Here is an 18,000-nt window from a genome sequence, read left to right as displayed (position 1 = left end):
AGAGGGAGGGAGGGGGAGAACAGTGTTAAACATCAACCCTATCATGGATATGCACCCTGGCTGCACCCTTCCAGCATAGGACAAACTCTCCCTGAATGCCTTCACTGTATGAATTCTCACCCTTGCACCTGTGTTGTTTTTTCATTATGCATTTTCAGCCAGCTTGACCCCCTGTATTTGTTATCTGTCTTTAGTGTGTCTTCCTCTCTACATCATTATGAGGAAAATCTATCTTTGTCTTTCCCTGTACGTCCAGAGTGGTGCTTTGGGCACAGTCACTGTTAATGAGTAAGATCTGTTCAAATGAACTTGCAATCACTACATACAACAGTTAGATTACAGCAGAATGAACTGCAGTCTCTGGCTCCTTTGTCTACGATGTCTGATTAATGAGGGGAAGGTAACAGTTCAAGCTCATGCTAGACAGTCTCATAAGCAATGACTGCTGGTAATAAGAACAGTTGTCACTTTGCTATGCATCAAGTGATGTCAGAGCAGAGAGAGAGACAGCTGGTGCCTGATCAAGTAAGAAGGACAATACAAGCACACAGGGGAAGTCAAGAGAAGAGGAGACGGCCATGGTGGAAATTAAAGAGCATGTGAAAAGACTACATTTCCTATAAGGCAAGCAGAGTAAAATTAAGCTTGTTCATGACCAGAGGCACCTGCATCTCAGTTGGTCTTAAAATGGCGGGAATGAGGTTTTCAATCTTAGTAACTTTTTTACATAGGTTACTTTCAAGAATTCAATACGGTTTTTCACAGTGAAACAACTTTTACAATTCAAAATCACAAAGGCCATACAGATGATTTGGACACCCTAAATAGATTGTGAGGTTACCCTAAAAGAGAACTCCTCATTTCAGTTCTAATTTCATTTCTAATTAAAAACAAAGAGACAGACCCTACCTTCCACTCAGGGTCATGCTTTCTTTTGTCCAAAGATGATTTCTCCCGCTCCCTGGCTTTCTTGTAAGCTTTCTTTTCTTCAGCCATTAGAAGTCTAGCGATTTCCTAAACAAAATCCATGCAACATCACTGACAGCAATGTTGTAGGCAGAAGGTTACTGGGATATTTCCAAAGAATATGGGCTAAACAAATTAACTAACATGAACTCACCTCATCCTGGGCGACTTGAGCTGCTCTCATGTCCACCTGGATAGCCTATGGTATAGGAAATACAAAAAAGTATAATTTTATTAGAATCTATCCTGTCCATTAAAAAAAATTTACATAAAGATAAACTGGTATTTGAAACTAGATGTGATTAACATCCCTGAAGTTGATAATCAGTATACTTCCATTGGTCAGAGCAGGGTCTATTTTTATCAAATTTTAGAGCAGATTCCTAGGAAATGATCAGAACTCTATAAAGGAGACACAGGAATATGGGGATTCTGTTGCTAAAGTTTATTCAGCAAGTAAAACTGCTGGATACTCTATTTCTATTGTCCTGATTTTTCTACCCCTAAAGAAGGTATCGGTTTCTCAACAAACAGAGGAATATAATGCCTATTACATAATGTCAAGATTGATTCAATTCACAAAAACCTACTGATTCACCTAAAATTTTAAAGTTTGCTCACCAAAATTTCTTCTTCTTGCAGTTTTCTGGCAATTTCAGCATCGGACCATTCCTGATCCCTGTGGGTCACTCGTGAGGGAGTAGAGACAGTGTCTTTCATTACTCTGGGTTTCACTCCTAGAAAAAACCCGGTGTAATAAGGCAACTGAGTGTGTTCTCCGAAAAGTGGCAAAATTTAAGATAACAAAGGTTTTTTTTCAATATCTAAAAATGACAATACCACCTCCACTCCAAAATGCAGTGTAGAGTGCACTTGAAATAATTGTACCCTCTAGTCATGGAAGAGAGGTGATACAGATAATCCACATATTTAAACAAAGTTTCCCACCCAAACCTACTTGGTATAAACTTCCCTCTCACACAGCTTCTTTAATAGTAGAAAATCATGCAAGGATCTGTAAGTGAGGCTTTTGCAAAATAGGAAGTGAAAAAAGATTAAGTCACTAAACTAAAAAGAATTTACAGAAAAGTAAATAAGTTAGTTGGAGGTTTAAAGAGACTAAGCTATCAAGGCTTGGAGGAGAGGAGAAGCTTCCCACCTTTTTGCCTCTGCCTTGCACACCTTACTTCAAAGAGAAACAGCATCAACTGGGAGTTATGTGACAGTACCTATTAACCAGCTGGTGGCCCTGCCACAGCTTCTGCTCTGATGGTCACCAAACCCACTTGCTTTAGATGGTTCCTATAGCTCTGATCATTTTAATGTTGCCAAATTTTAGGGAAGATATACCCTAAGTGAAGTATCAGCACAGTGACCTTAGAGTTCCATTCCTTTGAGAAGAAAGGAACATGGACACTGGTAGGGAATTTTGAAATTTTATAAGAGCATATATTCTCTTTATAAGTTTTAATTAACTGGTAAATGTTAATGGTTATTCCAAAATTGTGGGATTTCCCTCTTTGTATCCTTTATAAATTACAAGTATTCAACAACGTGAATATCTTATATTAAAAAATAATAAAAATTTTGGGAATTCCTGTCGTGGCTCAGTGGTTAATGAAACCGACTAGGAACCATGAGGTTGCGGGTTCCATCCCTGGCCTTGCTCAGTGGGTTAAGGATCCGGCATTGCTGTGAGCTGTGGGGTAGGTTGCAGACGCGGCTCGGATCTGGCATTGCTGTGGCTCTGGTGTAGGCCGGCGGCTACAGCTCCAACTGGATCCCTAGCCTGGGAACCTCCATATGTTGTGGGAGAGGCCCTAGAAAAGGCAAAAAGATAAAAATAAATAAATTAATTTTAAAAAATTAAAAGTAATAAAAATTTTAATGAAGAAGATCAACCATCTGGAATACTGACTTTCAGTAATCAGATTACTGAAGGGAGAAAGAAAATTTACTCCTAGTTGCCTATTTCTTCACATTAGTGGTTCTCAATCATATCTATACATTAAAATACTTTGGGGCGCTTTAAATACATATGACATCTTTGACCCAAACCCCTGATATTCTAACAGAAATACCCTGGGTGAGATCTGGCTTTGTCAGTTTGTTTTAAATCCTACCAGTTGATTCTTAATTGCAATTATCATTGGAACTACTAGTTGAGTGTATTATGTCTATCAAAGTTACTGTACATGAAAACAATTTTTATCAAAATGCCTCACCACATGATTCACTTGCTTTAAACAAAACAGGGAAAACAACAACAACAACAACAAGTAAATTCTGGACAAATGAAGAGTTTAAAAGTTATCTGGTGAAGCCTCTTAGAGCTTAAACCTAGCTTTGCGGTAAATCCAAAAGCCAGAGAATCATCTGCCTTTTCACAAATAAAGTCTACTAAACATGGCTTTCTTAGTTTATTTAGGTCTATGAGTACCTGATTACCTAGAACACAGAATCCACTTCAATTTCACATCATCTCTAGAGCTACTAAATCTTATGAGGGGCTGGGCTGGTTTTAATGCAGATTTGAGTGATCTGGGACAGTCAGGAAAGGTGGGATACTGCCAGGAGTAGATAAACCTCCGTGAGTTATGATTAGCTTGGTCATAACTAGAAGGGAATATTTCAGGGAAAAGGAGATGAAACTAGATAGGGAAGTTGGCATTGGGAAAAGTCAGTGGACAAGGTAGGCTGCTATATGCCCGTCTACAGAAGAATGACATTTCCACGAGCAGGCCAAAGCCTAGCTGAGGATGACCGGAGAGATCACACTTAGGCTTGCTCCTTCAGTTTTGCCACTGGAAAAAGAAACAGAGTGGAATGTGCTCAGATTTTGAGAACTAAACTTTTTCCACTTATTCCTCCTCCTCCTCTACACCACAAAATTAACTAAGAAAATATTTTGCTTTAATATCAATCAAAGATACTTGGAAGGCATTCAAATGAAATGGTCAAATGAAGAGTTTTAACTGGTTTGACAGGATGATAAGACTGTGTGAACTCTTGGCAGTTAAAAAGAGAATGACACGTAGATTAATGGAACAAAACAGAGATCCTAGAAATAATCCCAATGTGTATATGGTCAATTAATTTATGGCAAAGACGACAAGAACACACAATGGAGAAAGGGCAGTCTCTTCTATGAATAGTGCTGGGAAAACTGGACAGTTACATGCAAAAGAATGAAACTTGATGACTAACTTACACCACATACAAAACTAACTCAAAATGGATTAAAGACTTGAACATAAGACTTGAAACAATAAAACTCCTAGAAGAAAGCATAGGCAGTAAGCTTTCTGACACTGACTTGGAGATGAGTTTTTAGATTTGGCTCCAAAAGCAAAAGCAACAAAAGCAAAAATAAGCAAGTGGGACTAAATCAAACTAAGAAGCTTCCTCAGAATAAAGGAAATCATCAACAAAATGAAAAGGCAAGCTACAGAATGGGAGAAAATATCTGCTAATCACAAACCACAAAGGGCTAACATTCAAAATATATAAGGAATTCATACAACAAACCAGCAAAAACACAGTCTGATTAAAAAATGGGCAGAGGATTTGTATAAACATTCTTCCAAAGAAGGCATGCAGATGGCCAACATGTACATGAAAAACTGCTCAGCATCGCTAATCATCAGGGAAATGCAAATCAAAACCACAATGTGGTAGCACACCTCACATCTGTTAAAATAACCACTATCAAAAAGGCAGGAAACAACAAATGTTGGTGTGAATATGAAGAAAAGGAAACCCCTGTGCACTGTTGTTGGGAATGTAAATTGGTGCAGCCACTATGAAAAACAGTATAAAAGTTCCCCCCAAAATTAAAAAAAAAATTAGAACTACCATATGATTCAGTAATTTCATTTCTGAGAATTCATCTGAAGGAAATGAAAACACTAACTTGAAAAGATACACACACCCTGCGTTTACTGAATTATTATTATTTACAATAGCCAAGACATGGAAACACTCTTAAGTGTCCATTGATGGGTAAATGGATAGACACACATATACATAGAGGTATATTACTCAATAATAATGAAAAAATTAAATATTGCCATTTGTGACCACAGAATTGCAAGGCATTATGCTAAATGAAATAAGTCAGAGAAAAGCAAATACTACATGATTTCACTTGTATGTGGAAGGCAAATACTATATAATTTCACTTATCTGTGGAATCTAAAATAAAACAAAGCAATAGAAATAAAAGCAAAAATAAACCAACGAGACCTCATCAAGTCGACAAGCTTTTGCACAGCAAAGGAAACCATAAAAAAACTCAAAAACACAACTTAAAGAATGGGAGAAAATAGTTTCAAATGATGCAACTACAAGGGCTTAATCTCTAAAATATACAAACAACTTACACAACTCTACAGCAAAAAAGCCAACAACCCAATGGAAAAATGGGCAAAAGACATGAATAGACATTTCTCCAAGGAAGATATACAGATGGCCAACAAGCACATGAAAAAATGCTCAACATCCCTGATTATTAGAGAAATGCAAATCAAAACCACCATGAGATACCACCTCACACCAGTCAGAATGGCCACCACTAATAAATCCACAAATAACAAATGCTGGAGGGGGTGTGGAGAAAGGGGTACCCTCCTGCACTGTTGGTGGGAATATAAGCTGGTACAGCCACTATGGAGAACAGTATGGAGGCACCTTAGAAAACTATACATAGAACTACCATATGACCCAGGAACCCCACTCTTGGGCATATATCTGGACAAAAATTTCCTTGAAAAAGACACATGCACATGCATTTTCATTGCAGCACTATTCACAGTAGGCAAGACATGGAAATAACCCAAATGTCCATCGACAAATGACTGGATTAGGAAGATGTGATGTATACACACACAAACACAAAATGGAATACTACTCAGCCATAAAAGAACAAAATAATGCCATTTGCAGCAACATGGATGGAACTAGAGACTCTCATACTGAGTGAAGTAAGTCAGAAAGAGAGAGACAAATACCATATGATATCACTCATATCTGGAATCTAATATACAGCACAAATGAACCTTTCCACAGAAAAGAAAATCATGGACTTGGAGAATAGACTTGTGGTTGCCAAGGGGGAGGGGGAGGGAGTGGGGTGGTTGGGGAGCTTGGGGTTAATACATGCAGATTATTGTCTTTGGAATGGATTAGCAATGAAATCCTGCTGTGTAGCCCTGAGAACTATGTCTAGTCACTTATGATTGAGCAAGATAATGGGAGAAAAAAGAATGTATACATGTATGTGTAACTGGATCACCATGCTGAACAGTAGGAAAAAAATTAATATATTGGGGAAATAAAAAAAAAAAATAAAACAAAACAAAAACCGAAATCCTGAGCTCAGAGATACAAAGAACCGTTCCTTGGTTGCCAGAGGAGGGGTTGGGGTCTTGGGCAAAATGTACTGAAGGGAGTCATAAGGTACAAACTTCCAGTTATAAAATAAATATGTCATGGGCATGTAATGTACAGCATGGAGACTATAAGTATTATAATACATATTTGAAAGCTGCTGAGAGAAGAGATCTTAAAAGTTTTCATCACAAGGAAAAAATTTTTAATTATGTATGGTGTTAGATGTTAACTGGACTTACGGTGGTGATCATTTTGTGGATGCAATACATACAAATATACACTTGAAACTAATATAATGTTATATGCCAGTTTTACCCTTATAAAAACAAACAGTTAAATTCTGAGGTATTATCTCAATATCAGGTCAAATATTTAGAGGGAAAAAGAAGAGTTTATTTGAACTTGATATGTCCTTGGAACTTGTGTGTCTTATAAGTAGAAAATTTCTATATCCTGGAATATCAGATTTCTGGACTGACAGTACTGCGCACTAAATGTAATATCCTCTATACCAAAGGTAAAAAGAACTTCTGTAAGTGTGTAAGAAAGAACCTAAATACAGTGTAAGGCTGTCATTACAGAAAACAGAGATGTTCTAAAAAGTTATTAAACACAGTTTACTCAGAGATTAACAAAACATCTGTCTTCATTTTGGTAGCCTAAGCATAATCTGCAAACTAACTTTCAAAAAACTCAGGTAAGCCCCATTTTTAACAGTTTCACATTTTTTTTTTTTTTCTTCTTCTTAGGGCTGCACCTGTGGCATACAAAGTTCCCAGGCTAGGGGTCGAATTAGAGTTGCAGCTGTGGACAATGCCACAGCCATAGCCACAGCCACAGCCACAGTAGATCCAAGCTGCATCTGCGACCTACACCACAGCTTGCTGCAATGCCAGATGCTTAACCCACTGAGTGAGGCCAGGGATTGAACCTGCTGAGCCACAACAGGAACTCCCTCATTCATTTTTTAACTCAAATTCTTGCTTGTCTTTTTCAGTTCATCATTCACCAGTCTGAGGACACAAGACCTCCCTCAATAAACACAAGCAAAGCAAACCTTTAAAGAAATTGTAATAAAGTAAGATAAAATTTTTAAAAGTACTGTATTTAAGACAAACTAATCCCAAGCTTGGAATAAGGTAATACGGTGACACAAATTCAAGAGTATTTTATACTAAGCCAGCCTGACACTTGGGGAATGTCATAGCAGAATAGTATGTTATGGTTCTGAGAGGTTGGAAGTTAACCTGCAGAAAATTAATAAGCTATCACAATTTAATAGCTCAATAGAGATGTTACCCTCAAAGGTGGTTTGGTTTTACTGCCCTTTAGAAAGTTAACCAAACTTACATTTAGTTCAGCAATTTTATTCTATATTCCTTTTTCAACTGATTATAAAATCCTGTCCTGCAAATCAATGCTCTTAGAACTAGCTCTTCGTTGCCCTGCTAGTTTCTTTGTTATTAAGTTAAATAAAACTTTGGCCTATGTTAACAACTTTGAGAATTGTACTTTTATTTTTGGATATTTGGCCAAACCCACAATATACAGAAGTATGCAGGCTAGGAACTGAATTCAAGCTGCAGCTGCAGCTGCAGCAATGAGGGATCCTTAAGCCTCTGGACTGAGCCTGGGATAGAATCCACACAACAGAGACACACTGCCAGATCCTTAACCCACTGTGCCACAGCATGAACTCCAAGAATTGTACTTTTAGAACAGCATTAGTAGAAACCAGTACTTAATAATTATTTTAATGTAGTCTTCTGCCTTACTAGGGTTGGGGGGGTGGTCACAATCAAATGTTTACAGGGACTACATAGGTAAAATTTGCCAAGTAAGTTGAATACAAAATGACAGACAGTAGCAGCTGTATTACAGCCACTTTAGTACCTGCCTAGCCACATTGTTTTTTAAACCTTACTGCTATTAAAATAAAAGAAATAAAACATTTGCCTATGAATCCAGTAGTAGGGTTGTGTGAGTCAGTGTTTATTTCCTATTAGTTCCACCCTTTCTAAGCCTGTTTAAGATACCTTCAAGTATAACTAAAAGCCATAGGGTTAAGCAGCTCTCAGCACACTTTTAAAATCAGATTCACAGAATCATAGATGTAGAGGTCGATGCAATCACTGTTCCTCCCCAATACCTTTTGGACTCCAACATGTCTTTCTAAACCTGGGCAGAGTGTAACTTACTCATAAAGAGTGATCTTACTCCAGGTAGATCATACCACTTCATTATTGCCCTGCAGCTCTTTGTTCAAAGTCTATCTAACTTGCAATTGTTTCTTTACATATACAGCTGCTTGGCTTGACTCATAAACCTTCTGAGGCTCAGATCCAAGCATATATCCCCCCAAACATAAAGCCTGAGGCAAGAATATTTGTGGCAGATACTTATATGGCTTGCTGAACTGAATTTTCATTTTCTTTATCACCAAGTCCTTTAAAAACTTAAAACAAACATGACAGAGATAACATGATAGGAAGAACCAAAAGAATCAACTTGAACCCACAGCCTAGAAACCACTTTCCAGACCAGAGGTGGCTGGGCAACAGTATAGAAGAAAGTTGAGTAGAGTCACCTCCTTGGTACTTTTCCCAATAAACCCTGCATCTCGGTGAAACTTCCATTAGAGCAAAACAGAATCAGGGAGATGAGTATGGTCTAAGGAAACTACCAGATAGTGTAGCGCTATGACCTGCAGTGGGACAGCCACGCGGCAAACATCACAGCGGCAGTTTCCAGACAAGATGAGAGAGAGAACCATGACTGTGTCAATGATGGACTTCAGAGGCCTCAGGGAAGCCGGAAACTTGAGGCTCACGTCTAACATTCACCTCATTCCTATACAAACACCAAGAACTTACCTGATATTGGCACTTCAGAACACCAACTGTAGAGTTAAGAGTCGAAGAAGGTTAAAGACAGGAAGCAACTCAAGGCAGTCATTTTCAAACTTGAAGTACCTAAGAATCACCTCCAGGTTTGAAACAAGCCCAAACTGCCAGGCCACTCTCCAGAGACGGTAACGTAGAAGACCCAGAAATCTGCATTTTTAGGAAATAGCTCAGCTGATTCTGATGAAAACAAACCACAATTCGAAAAATGCTGTCTCAAGAAATTGCCTATCCAATCTCTCACTTTACAGATGGGAAAAATGAAGTCAAGAAAATCTAGTACTTCCAGCCCTGCTGTCTTCTAGTTAGGCAAATACTATGAAGGTGGTATCACCAGGCCTTCTGGGTTCACAGAATTACAAGCAGAAATTCAAGAGCACCGATTTGGTAACAGAATCTCTGATGCATGGTTTTGATGAATTAAGAACTCTATCCAGGATGGGAACCTCCTGTGCAATCTGGGACTGGAAGAACCTCATAAGGAATTAGTTGTATTAGGAGGAAGAAGGGAAAAGGTAGATATTTTCCTTCTTGAGATTTTGGATTAAGTGAATACTTTTTATTTGGCTGCAGGATTTATTCCAAAGCCATGAACACCAACGAGAGAAAGAACAGTTTGCTTAAGATGCTTATTATAAATATACCTGTTTCTAAGTACATACATGCTACCAGGACTTCCAAAGAGACTATCCTTCATTACCTGGGTCATGGAGCTGGAACCGCTCCTCACTCTCTGAGAAGGGCCGAGTCCTTGGCCTGTGTTTCCTTTCTCTGTGCACCCCTTGCCCATGGTCCCTCCCATATACAGCTTCCTTGCAGGGAAGCCCTGCTTTCTGTGAGGACTTGGGAGAAAGTCGGTCTTGGTGCCGTGCATGTTTCTCCCCACTCCGAGTTCGATGGCTATGGTGAGCCTCCCAGTCATCCGATTCGGTGCTCAGAAACACCTCACCACTGATCCTGGGAAGAGGAGGTCTCTGGAGCTTCTCAGGACCAGGCTGTTTCCTTTCAGGCTGCTCAGTGTTCATCGGGGGATCGTCTCTCACTTTACCCAAGCTAGATGACGACAGAGGTTTCTCTGATGGACACTGCTCTTCCAGTTCTTCCAAGTTCTCCTGAGGACGTTTGCATTTCTCCTTCCTCTGCTTCACAGTCTTCTCCTCGCTTTGGAGTCTACAAGACCTTGAGAATCCAGAACCCAACTCCCTTGCCCTCCTTGACCGTGGGTGGTCTGAGTGGAGGTGGAGGAATGTGAAAAATAGAAATGCAGGTTAATGTAATGAGAGTATGAACTCACTACATGAGAGAGACAGGGCCCAAATTTAACATCTTTTAAAATGCAGAAGACAAATTTTTCAACTTAACAAATTGAAAAGAAGGGGTGAGCTTTTACTGGCATGTTCCATACAAAAATGAAGGATTCCGGGGACACAGCCAAAACGGCAAAACTAAAATGAATTTAAGTCAGATAACTTAAATCTGAAAGAAAAGCTTGATTGTGATTAGGGCAGAGTTAACAGAGCACTTTAATATTTGCCAGTAACAAAAATTCTGGTCGTGAAATGTTCGATTCTGTTTATAAAATCAATTTGGAACTAGTGTATGGGGGGAAAGTGAGAGTTGAGAGAGTCAGAAAACGGAAGAACTAAGTTTTGTGATTCCAGTCAGAGACCTTCAAATAGTCGTATTGGAAATAACAATAACTATGTATCAGGATGTTGCTAGTTTCTCTTTAGTTCAGAGAGACGTTTCACAGATTTTACTTTCCCTCTATCCTCTCCCCTTGGGCGGCCAGAGTAAACATGCCCAGCATATTACTATTCGGTGTGGAAGAGGATGGAGCACAGGAGAATTTTAAGTGAGTCAATGACCCTGTTGTCTTTGGATAACTCTGCTCCTAATCTTACTTGAAGATTTGGCAGCAGAAAAAAATTAAAAAGCGATGCCAGAATGGAATACATAAAAAGGAGTCACTTCCTAAGTACATGTCAAAAAAACTTTGTGATACTTACTCTGTGTATAAAAATATTATATATGCTTAGTATACAAGTCCCTAAGTTTAACACAAACTTCAAAAACAGCACATGGATGGGTGCTTTTTTGTCAGGTCTCATTTAGGAACAAGCAAACTATGAAAATAAGGGAAGTAAATTAACAAACCATAGTGCAAGAGCATATTTATTTTAACATTTTCTAAGACTTTTACTACACTTGCGAAATAAGAAAAAGAAATCTTAACTCCATGGAAAATTGCTAAGACAGCCAAAGTTCTCTGCTGGAATTAGCTACTGGCTGAACTACATTTGAAACAGTGATCCTAATTTGATGGGATGTGGTTTTTGTTTTTGTTTTTTAAATCGACTATACGTTTTCTCAGTTATTAGGGTTCTGTTTTTTATTTGATTCGATTTTCACGTTTTTTGCTAAAGTTTGTTATTGTTAATCTAATGAAGGAATAGAGGAACGGGAGATAAGTGCTAAATGCATCACTGATGCCGTAAGCTTCCACTCAGAACTTCAAATTGTCTTCTCTTGAGCTTTCCAGAAGAAAAAACAAGTCTGTAAAGTATCTTCACAATTTTACAGTAAAATTTATTTTTTACATAAAGCAAAATAGGACAACTACTCTCTGTAATAAAAAAGTATCTACTCTTTTAAAGGTACTTTAAAACTATTATTTTAAGTGTCTCTTCACAACTGAGAAAAAGAATCAACTCACTACTGCTATGAATTAATTTGATACCACAACCAGGTAACAGGGGTTTAGTGTTAACACCAATGTTCCTACACAGATTTAGAGCAGGGAGGCCTGCCCTTAAACCCAAAAAGAAAGAAGACAGGTTTTGTTTTCGACTTGATCTGTGAAGTTATGATTGTTTGTTTGTTTTTATTTTTAATTCTTTCTAAAAAGGTAACATATATTAGTGGTTTTACTTTAGGAAAGTATGTTTCAAGAATTAGAACAGAGTTGTCACTATATTTCGCAAAGCTGATAGGAAAAATATCTATTGCCTAGATCACTCATGATATCTTTAAACCTAGGAAAGGAAAAAAAAAAAAAGGATGGGGTGGAGGAATCTGTTTAAATCCTTTAAAACCCCATCTAATTAAGGACTGACACTTTCATGTTTCTTGAAACCAAGTTACTTGGCAAATATAATTAAATTCCTTACAGCCAATGTATACATATATATGTGTGCCTGTGTATCTATGTACATGCACAGTGTGTATCTACATAGACATATACAGAAACACAGGCACGCATATATATGTAACATTTTATTTGCGTGTCTCCATGTTTATCTTTCAAAATAAGATGATTTTTGTTTAGACAGACAAAATACTATGTAATACACACATATTACATTGATATACATATAAATGATACCTATTAGAGATTATGAATCTTCACAAAAATTACATTTTTGAATCTTCTCAACATCCACGTGAAGGATGCATTTTTTAGAATCTCCAATTTACAGATGAGAAAAAGGCCTAGAGGGGTTATAGTAGATAACTTCTTTAACATTACAATTTTTCCAAGGAAGGGATGAAACTTAAATCAAGGTCTTCTGACTCCAAAGACCATGACTTAAAAACAAAAATCACTAATATGCTTGCAATTCAGGTTAAGTGGCTTTGAAAGAAAAACATGGATTCATAAATGAAAAAGATCTCATTTTATATCTCAGCATCTCAGTTGATATAAATCTGATAGATGTTTTAGATAATTTCAAATTTGTAGGAAATCTATAAATGATTATTTTAAAAAGATTAACTTATTAAAGTTTAAGTAAATGAAAGCTAAAACGACCACTTCTATAATGATTTGCTGTGATTATTATGTAAGACAGACAAAAATCATATGGCACATAAAGATAGGAAGCACAATTAAAGATCCCTTATGTGTTGGGAAAGGACCGCTGCAAAGAACACAAGGATGCTTAGCAAATAGGAGCTGGACTGCAATGTGGTTTCTGTCGACTCAACCTGATCTAACTCAAAGGCATATCAAGGAAGATCACATGTTCGGCAATACTGTCTCCCAACAACAACATGGCTGTAGAGAAATTCCAATAGTACTTTACACACACACACATACACACACACACACACACACTCTCTCTCTCTCTCAGGAGGTCACTGTGTTCAATTCCCACCTCCCTACCCACAACTCCACAGAAAAGTAGCACATAGGCCTTTCTCTGTAAGTTTACAAAAAGCAGTTAAATATAGATTTTAAACTATTTCAGGTGTCCCTGAAAATTCAGTGAATCCTTAACATAGTCTTGAGAGATGAATCAGGATGACAGCACTCTAGTTGAAACAAGCAGATTTGAGTCCCCATTCTTCAGGTCAGTATAAGGTTTTAACAGAGGAATGCTAATATCAGTACTCCAGTGTACTGATACTTACTACCCTAAGGTAGTAATTACTTACTACCCTAATGTTTTGAGACTCAAAAGTTTAGAAGTTAATTTTATTTGCAATGAACATGCCTTCAATGCAGAATTACAAATGAGAACAAAAAACACCAGATCATGTTTCTAAGTTTTTTTTTTTTCTTTTTCTTTTTGTTGGCCACACCATATGGAAGTTCCCAGGCCAAGGAGTGAATTGAGCTGCACAGCTGTGGCAACTCTGGATCCTTAACCCACTGTACCACAGTGGGAACTCCATATTTCTAAGATTTTAATTAAAGCTGACAAGTAACTCTTTACCCTTTGACCTCTAGTACAGAAAAATACGGCAATAATGTTTCCTTTTAAAATGGATGTACCGCATATATTTGACGAGAAAAACCATCATAAGAAAAATGACTATCAAAAAAAAAGAGCTGAGCATTTTGCACATGGAAGAACACACCAAGCAATAAACAGAATCAACTTCTTTACTAATTGTGTCATAGACCTGAGCTCTATGGATTGTGATAAATTTAGAATGTGACTGCAATATTGTATACAAACTAGAATAATCCATTTACCTGTATATAACATATCCCATTCTGCTCGAAAATACCTACTTACCTTTTATAATGAAATTATTGAAAGGCAATCAGTAATTAATTTTCACGGGACTTGAGGATTATGGACCTTTAAAATCTTTACTCTCTAGAACTGCCTTTAGATTTCATTTAGGGAGTATCCTAAGCATAGTCTCCAAGCTGAACTACAATAAATACTGGCACCGAAAACTACAGGAAATGTTTTCCCTTTGATAGATCTTTAAAAAAGACTGAACAATATTTGCAAATACTCATTTCCCAACACACTTTTAAGATAAAGAATCCCACCACCACAAGTGCCACCACCATACCAGCACCACCACCACACTGCAAAAGCAGGTACTAGAGAAGGGACTTCTCTGTTTCAGAAATTTTTCTATATGATAATTAAACATCAAAGGAAGCATCAAGAGCAAAAAATGAACAAAGATTCTTAAAATTTAATTTTGCCATCAGCAGGCTAACACATTGGGCGAGGTTTAAAAGATAAAAAGCATAGAAAAAAAGCTTTGTTATCTAGTAATTGATATATGCTGTACCTCCTTTAACATTTGTTCCCCTTTGCTGCTTCAAACAGCACTGCCCAGACATCCTTGAGAAAGATCAAGGCCAGAGACTTATCTGCCATTTTTCACACCCCTGTTTATGTGTCTGGAATGTAAGGCAGCATTCTGAGTAGCAACAATGCAAAAGAATGCATGCTAAATCTTGCTAAAATGTATTCAAGTTTTAACAGCCATAAAAACGGCTCTGCTCATCCAAGTAAAGAATAGATTTTTCATTAGATAAGGAAAAATCCCACCACAAATCTAAAGGGGCCCTAGGGTCACTTTACAGACAAATTTAAACAGGTGCCTTGCAATTGAGTCTAAGGCTAGAGTAGATCGTGATGTAGAAATTGTTACCTCCATCTTCGTAATAGTAACTGTCACCATAAGCATTGGCTCCAGAGGCCTCCGGAAAGTGTTTCTTTCGCTTTTTCTCTTCCTGTAACTCCTTTTCTTGCAAGAGTCGAGCTATGTCCTGCAAATATAGAGAGAACAAAAATAAATATTACGAGAGAATGAACAAACTCCATACAGTGACCATAAAGGTCAATGGTTTGACATTCCAATGGCAGGCTGTTGTGGGCTCTGCCAGACTTTCTAGCATTAAACTCATACTCTCAAATACCACAAATAATTGCTCAACAGGAGTGGCACAATGTCCAGATGAGGGGGGGGAAAGGTTTTTTTTTTTTTTTAAACTGAAATTTAAATCTAAATCACTATGAAGATACTCAAATGTAGTATTCCTTAAGCTGGCAATAGGACAGAATTTTTAAAATACTTATTTGTGGGCCCTTTTTCCAAAATGATGATTTATTAAGTCTGAATGAGGGAAAGTGCCATAATTTATAAAACTTTATAAACTGTATTTACAACTTAAAAACATTTTTAAAATAATCTTTCAGTTGATTGTGATTTAGCTTTGCAGTAGAGAACCACTATCTTAACTAAAAAAAGAGAAAAGAGTCTTCCTTCCATCTCCCCTCTGCTTCATCTCTGGGCAAGTTTTCAGCCATTACTGAGTGATGAATAAACATTCTGACCCTGTCCCCTAAAAGATTACCATCTTTCAATGAAAATACAGGTAAATACAGAGAGCTACAATACAAGTAAATTATAAATGCCTCAGAAAAAAGAGGGTTAAAATGTCCATGGGAGCACAAAAGAGTGAATACTATTTCTGCTTAAATTAATTAGTTTAAGCCTTTATATTTATGTTAGGTTTTGAACAAAGACCTGGATTCCAATAGGCAGAGGAAAAAGAGAAAACAATATCAGCAAAGTTATAAACATTTTAATGGGCATTAGTCTAGGGTACAACCAATAGTCCAATAAGAACATAGGATGTGGGGTATTACAGAGAAAGATGAAGCTAGAAAAACAGTCAGAGGCTCTACCACAGGCATCCCTTGCAGACAATATTAAGAAATCTGGAGTCTATAATAAGCGATGAAGAGTTGCTAAAGGTTTTGAGCTTTCAAGTGACTATTCTGAATCTGAAGATTAGTTCTATGAAAGGCCAAACAAGAAGGCACATAAACTTTGTCCATGATACTTTTTCAGAAAGAAGATCCCTGGCTGTCACCAGATTCTTAAAGATTGTACAAATAGGGCAACAATATTCACTGGTGCACATGGTAATAACAATCACAGGCAGTCTGAGGTACTTACTGCTAAATATCAACAATGAGGAATACAAGAAGTGCTTCGATGTTAATGGCGCAAATTTTGAAGCAAAAATTAACTGCTATTCCCAATTTTCTGAACAAGTCGCAAGACTGCAAGGTAAATTTTAAAAAGTCACCTGAATTAATCACTTTCTCTCATATCAGTGTAAAAATAAGTTGGATGCTGAGGCTAGGTAAATTAGCGAAGGTTATCCATATACTTGGCTTTTAATGTTCATAAAATAGCCTTACAAATCTGAGTTTACGTTAAATAAATGCCTAAATTCAAATTTATAAATATATTATTAATATATACCTTTACCTGATTTCTATGCTGGAAACCTCTCATAAAATTACGTAAAATACATACATATATTTGATAAGTAATTTATGTAAAAGCGCTCACTCAGAATGAAAGGCAAAGAACCACACAGGCATGGTTTTCATGCAAAGAAATCTGAATTTCTAATATTTTGATTGAAAAAAAAAATCTCCTAAATCTGAAAGTTAAGACAATTTTATTTTCCCTTCCAGTTAAGTCAGAGACACTTTGGGGACACTGGGAGAGAAACATTAACTACCAAAATGAATTTCCTTGGGCTTGAATTCTTTATTTGTAAAATGAAGAATTTGAACTACTCAATCTTGAAGTTAAATGTCTTGACACCATAATGCACCATGTTCATAAACCTGTGAGTGTTACCAGGTGTCAACCTCTGTGACAGGTTCATTACACTTGAGGTCTTACAAAGCAATCTAACAATCAGTTAGGTAGAAAAAGAGGTTTGACAAGATAACTTGTTCTATCCAAACTAATATCCATTACAGAATTTCCCAAATCCCTATACTTTTTACTGCAGAAGTACGAAGAAAATGTAAACACTTCCCTGAGTTGTCATGTTTACCAAGCACCCAACACTACATCTTCCTAAGTGGTTTGTTTTACTGAGAACAAAAAATTTCCCTTGACATAACTAAGTAAAAATATAAAGGAACATTACCAGGTCCAATGGCCAGCAGAAATTATTAAATTGTACTCCAGGGACTTTATAATTGCTTTCCCATTATTGAATCTAGTTATAATAGAATACATAGTAATAAGCCACTTTCTCAATGTGAAGAACCAAAGATGAACCAAAGAGAAGCAAAGATGATGTCTCTTTTGTACAATGCATTAGCTAGGCAAAAGGGGGGCTTTTAATAAATCAGAAGAATCATCATCATAATCGTCATATACCTGAGCAGCCAAACCTTTTGCTCTTTTAGCCTCTCAACTCCTTTTGAGTAAGCTTCTTCTGTCTGAGAGGAAAAGCTATCTAAAATTGAGGAGGAAAAGGATAGATTCAACAGAAAATTGCTCTCTATATAAGCAGGGTTTAGCACAAGTCAGTTCTCTGCCCTGATTTCCAACATTACTGCACAATGGGTTTAGTTAGGTGATCTCAATATAAAGATTTTCTCCCAGGAGTTCCCACTGTGGTGCAATGGGATTGTGATGTCTCTGTAGTGCTGGGCCACAAGTT

At 37.2% G+C, this 18,000-nt stretch overlaps 1 protein-coding gene across 5 annotated transcripts in view; it reads right to left on the bottom strand.

Moving 5' to 3' along the window:
- The window catches only part of CCDC50 (coiled-coil domain containing 50), a 71,742-nt gene that overhangs the window by 15,472 nt on the left and 38,270 nt on the right, over positions 1-18,000 (bottom strand). For 3 of the 5 annotated variants that reach the window (XR_002337811.1, XM_003483296.4, XM_013982295.2), the window contains 4 exons: positions 15,168-15,285; positions 1,588-1,703; positions 1,121-1,165; positions 910-1,014 (listed from right to left, as the gene is read on the bottom strand). Coding sequence is in view for 4 of the 5 variants with exons in the window: in XM_003483296.4 (XP_003483344.1) it covers positions 910-1,014; positions 1,121-1,165; positions 1,588-1,703; positions 15,168-15,285 (384 nt within the window). In the remaining variant the exon portion in view is untranslated. Of the gene's footprint in view, positions 1-909; positions 1,015-1,120; positions 1,166-1,587; positions 1,704-9,960; positions 10,489-15,167; positions 15,286-18,000 lie in introns of all 5 variants that reach the window. The other 2 variants (XM_013982294.2, XM_003132590.6) reach the window with 1 other exon arrangement.

This window comes from Sus scrofa, chromosome 13 (genome assembly GCF_000003025.6).
Source record: "Sus scrofa isolate TJ Tabasco breed Duroc chromosome 13, Sscrofa11.1, whole genome shotgun sequence".
In the NCBI taxonomy this organism is placed as follows: domain Eukaryota; kingdom Metazoa; phylum Chordata; class Mammalia; order Artiodactyla; family Suidae; genus Sus; species Sus scrofa.
Note: the sequence above shows the minus strand (reverse complement) of the source record. Positions and strands in the feature narration are given on the sequence as shown.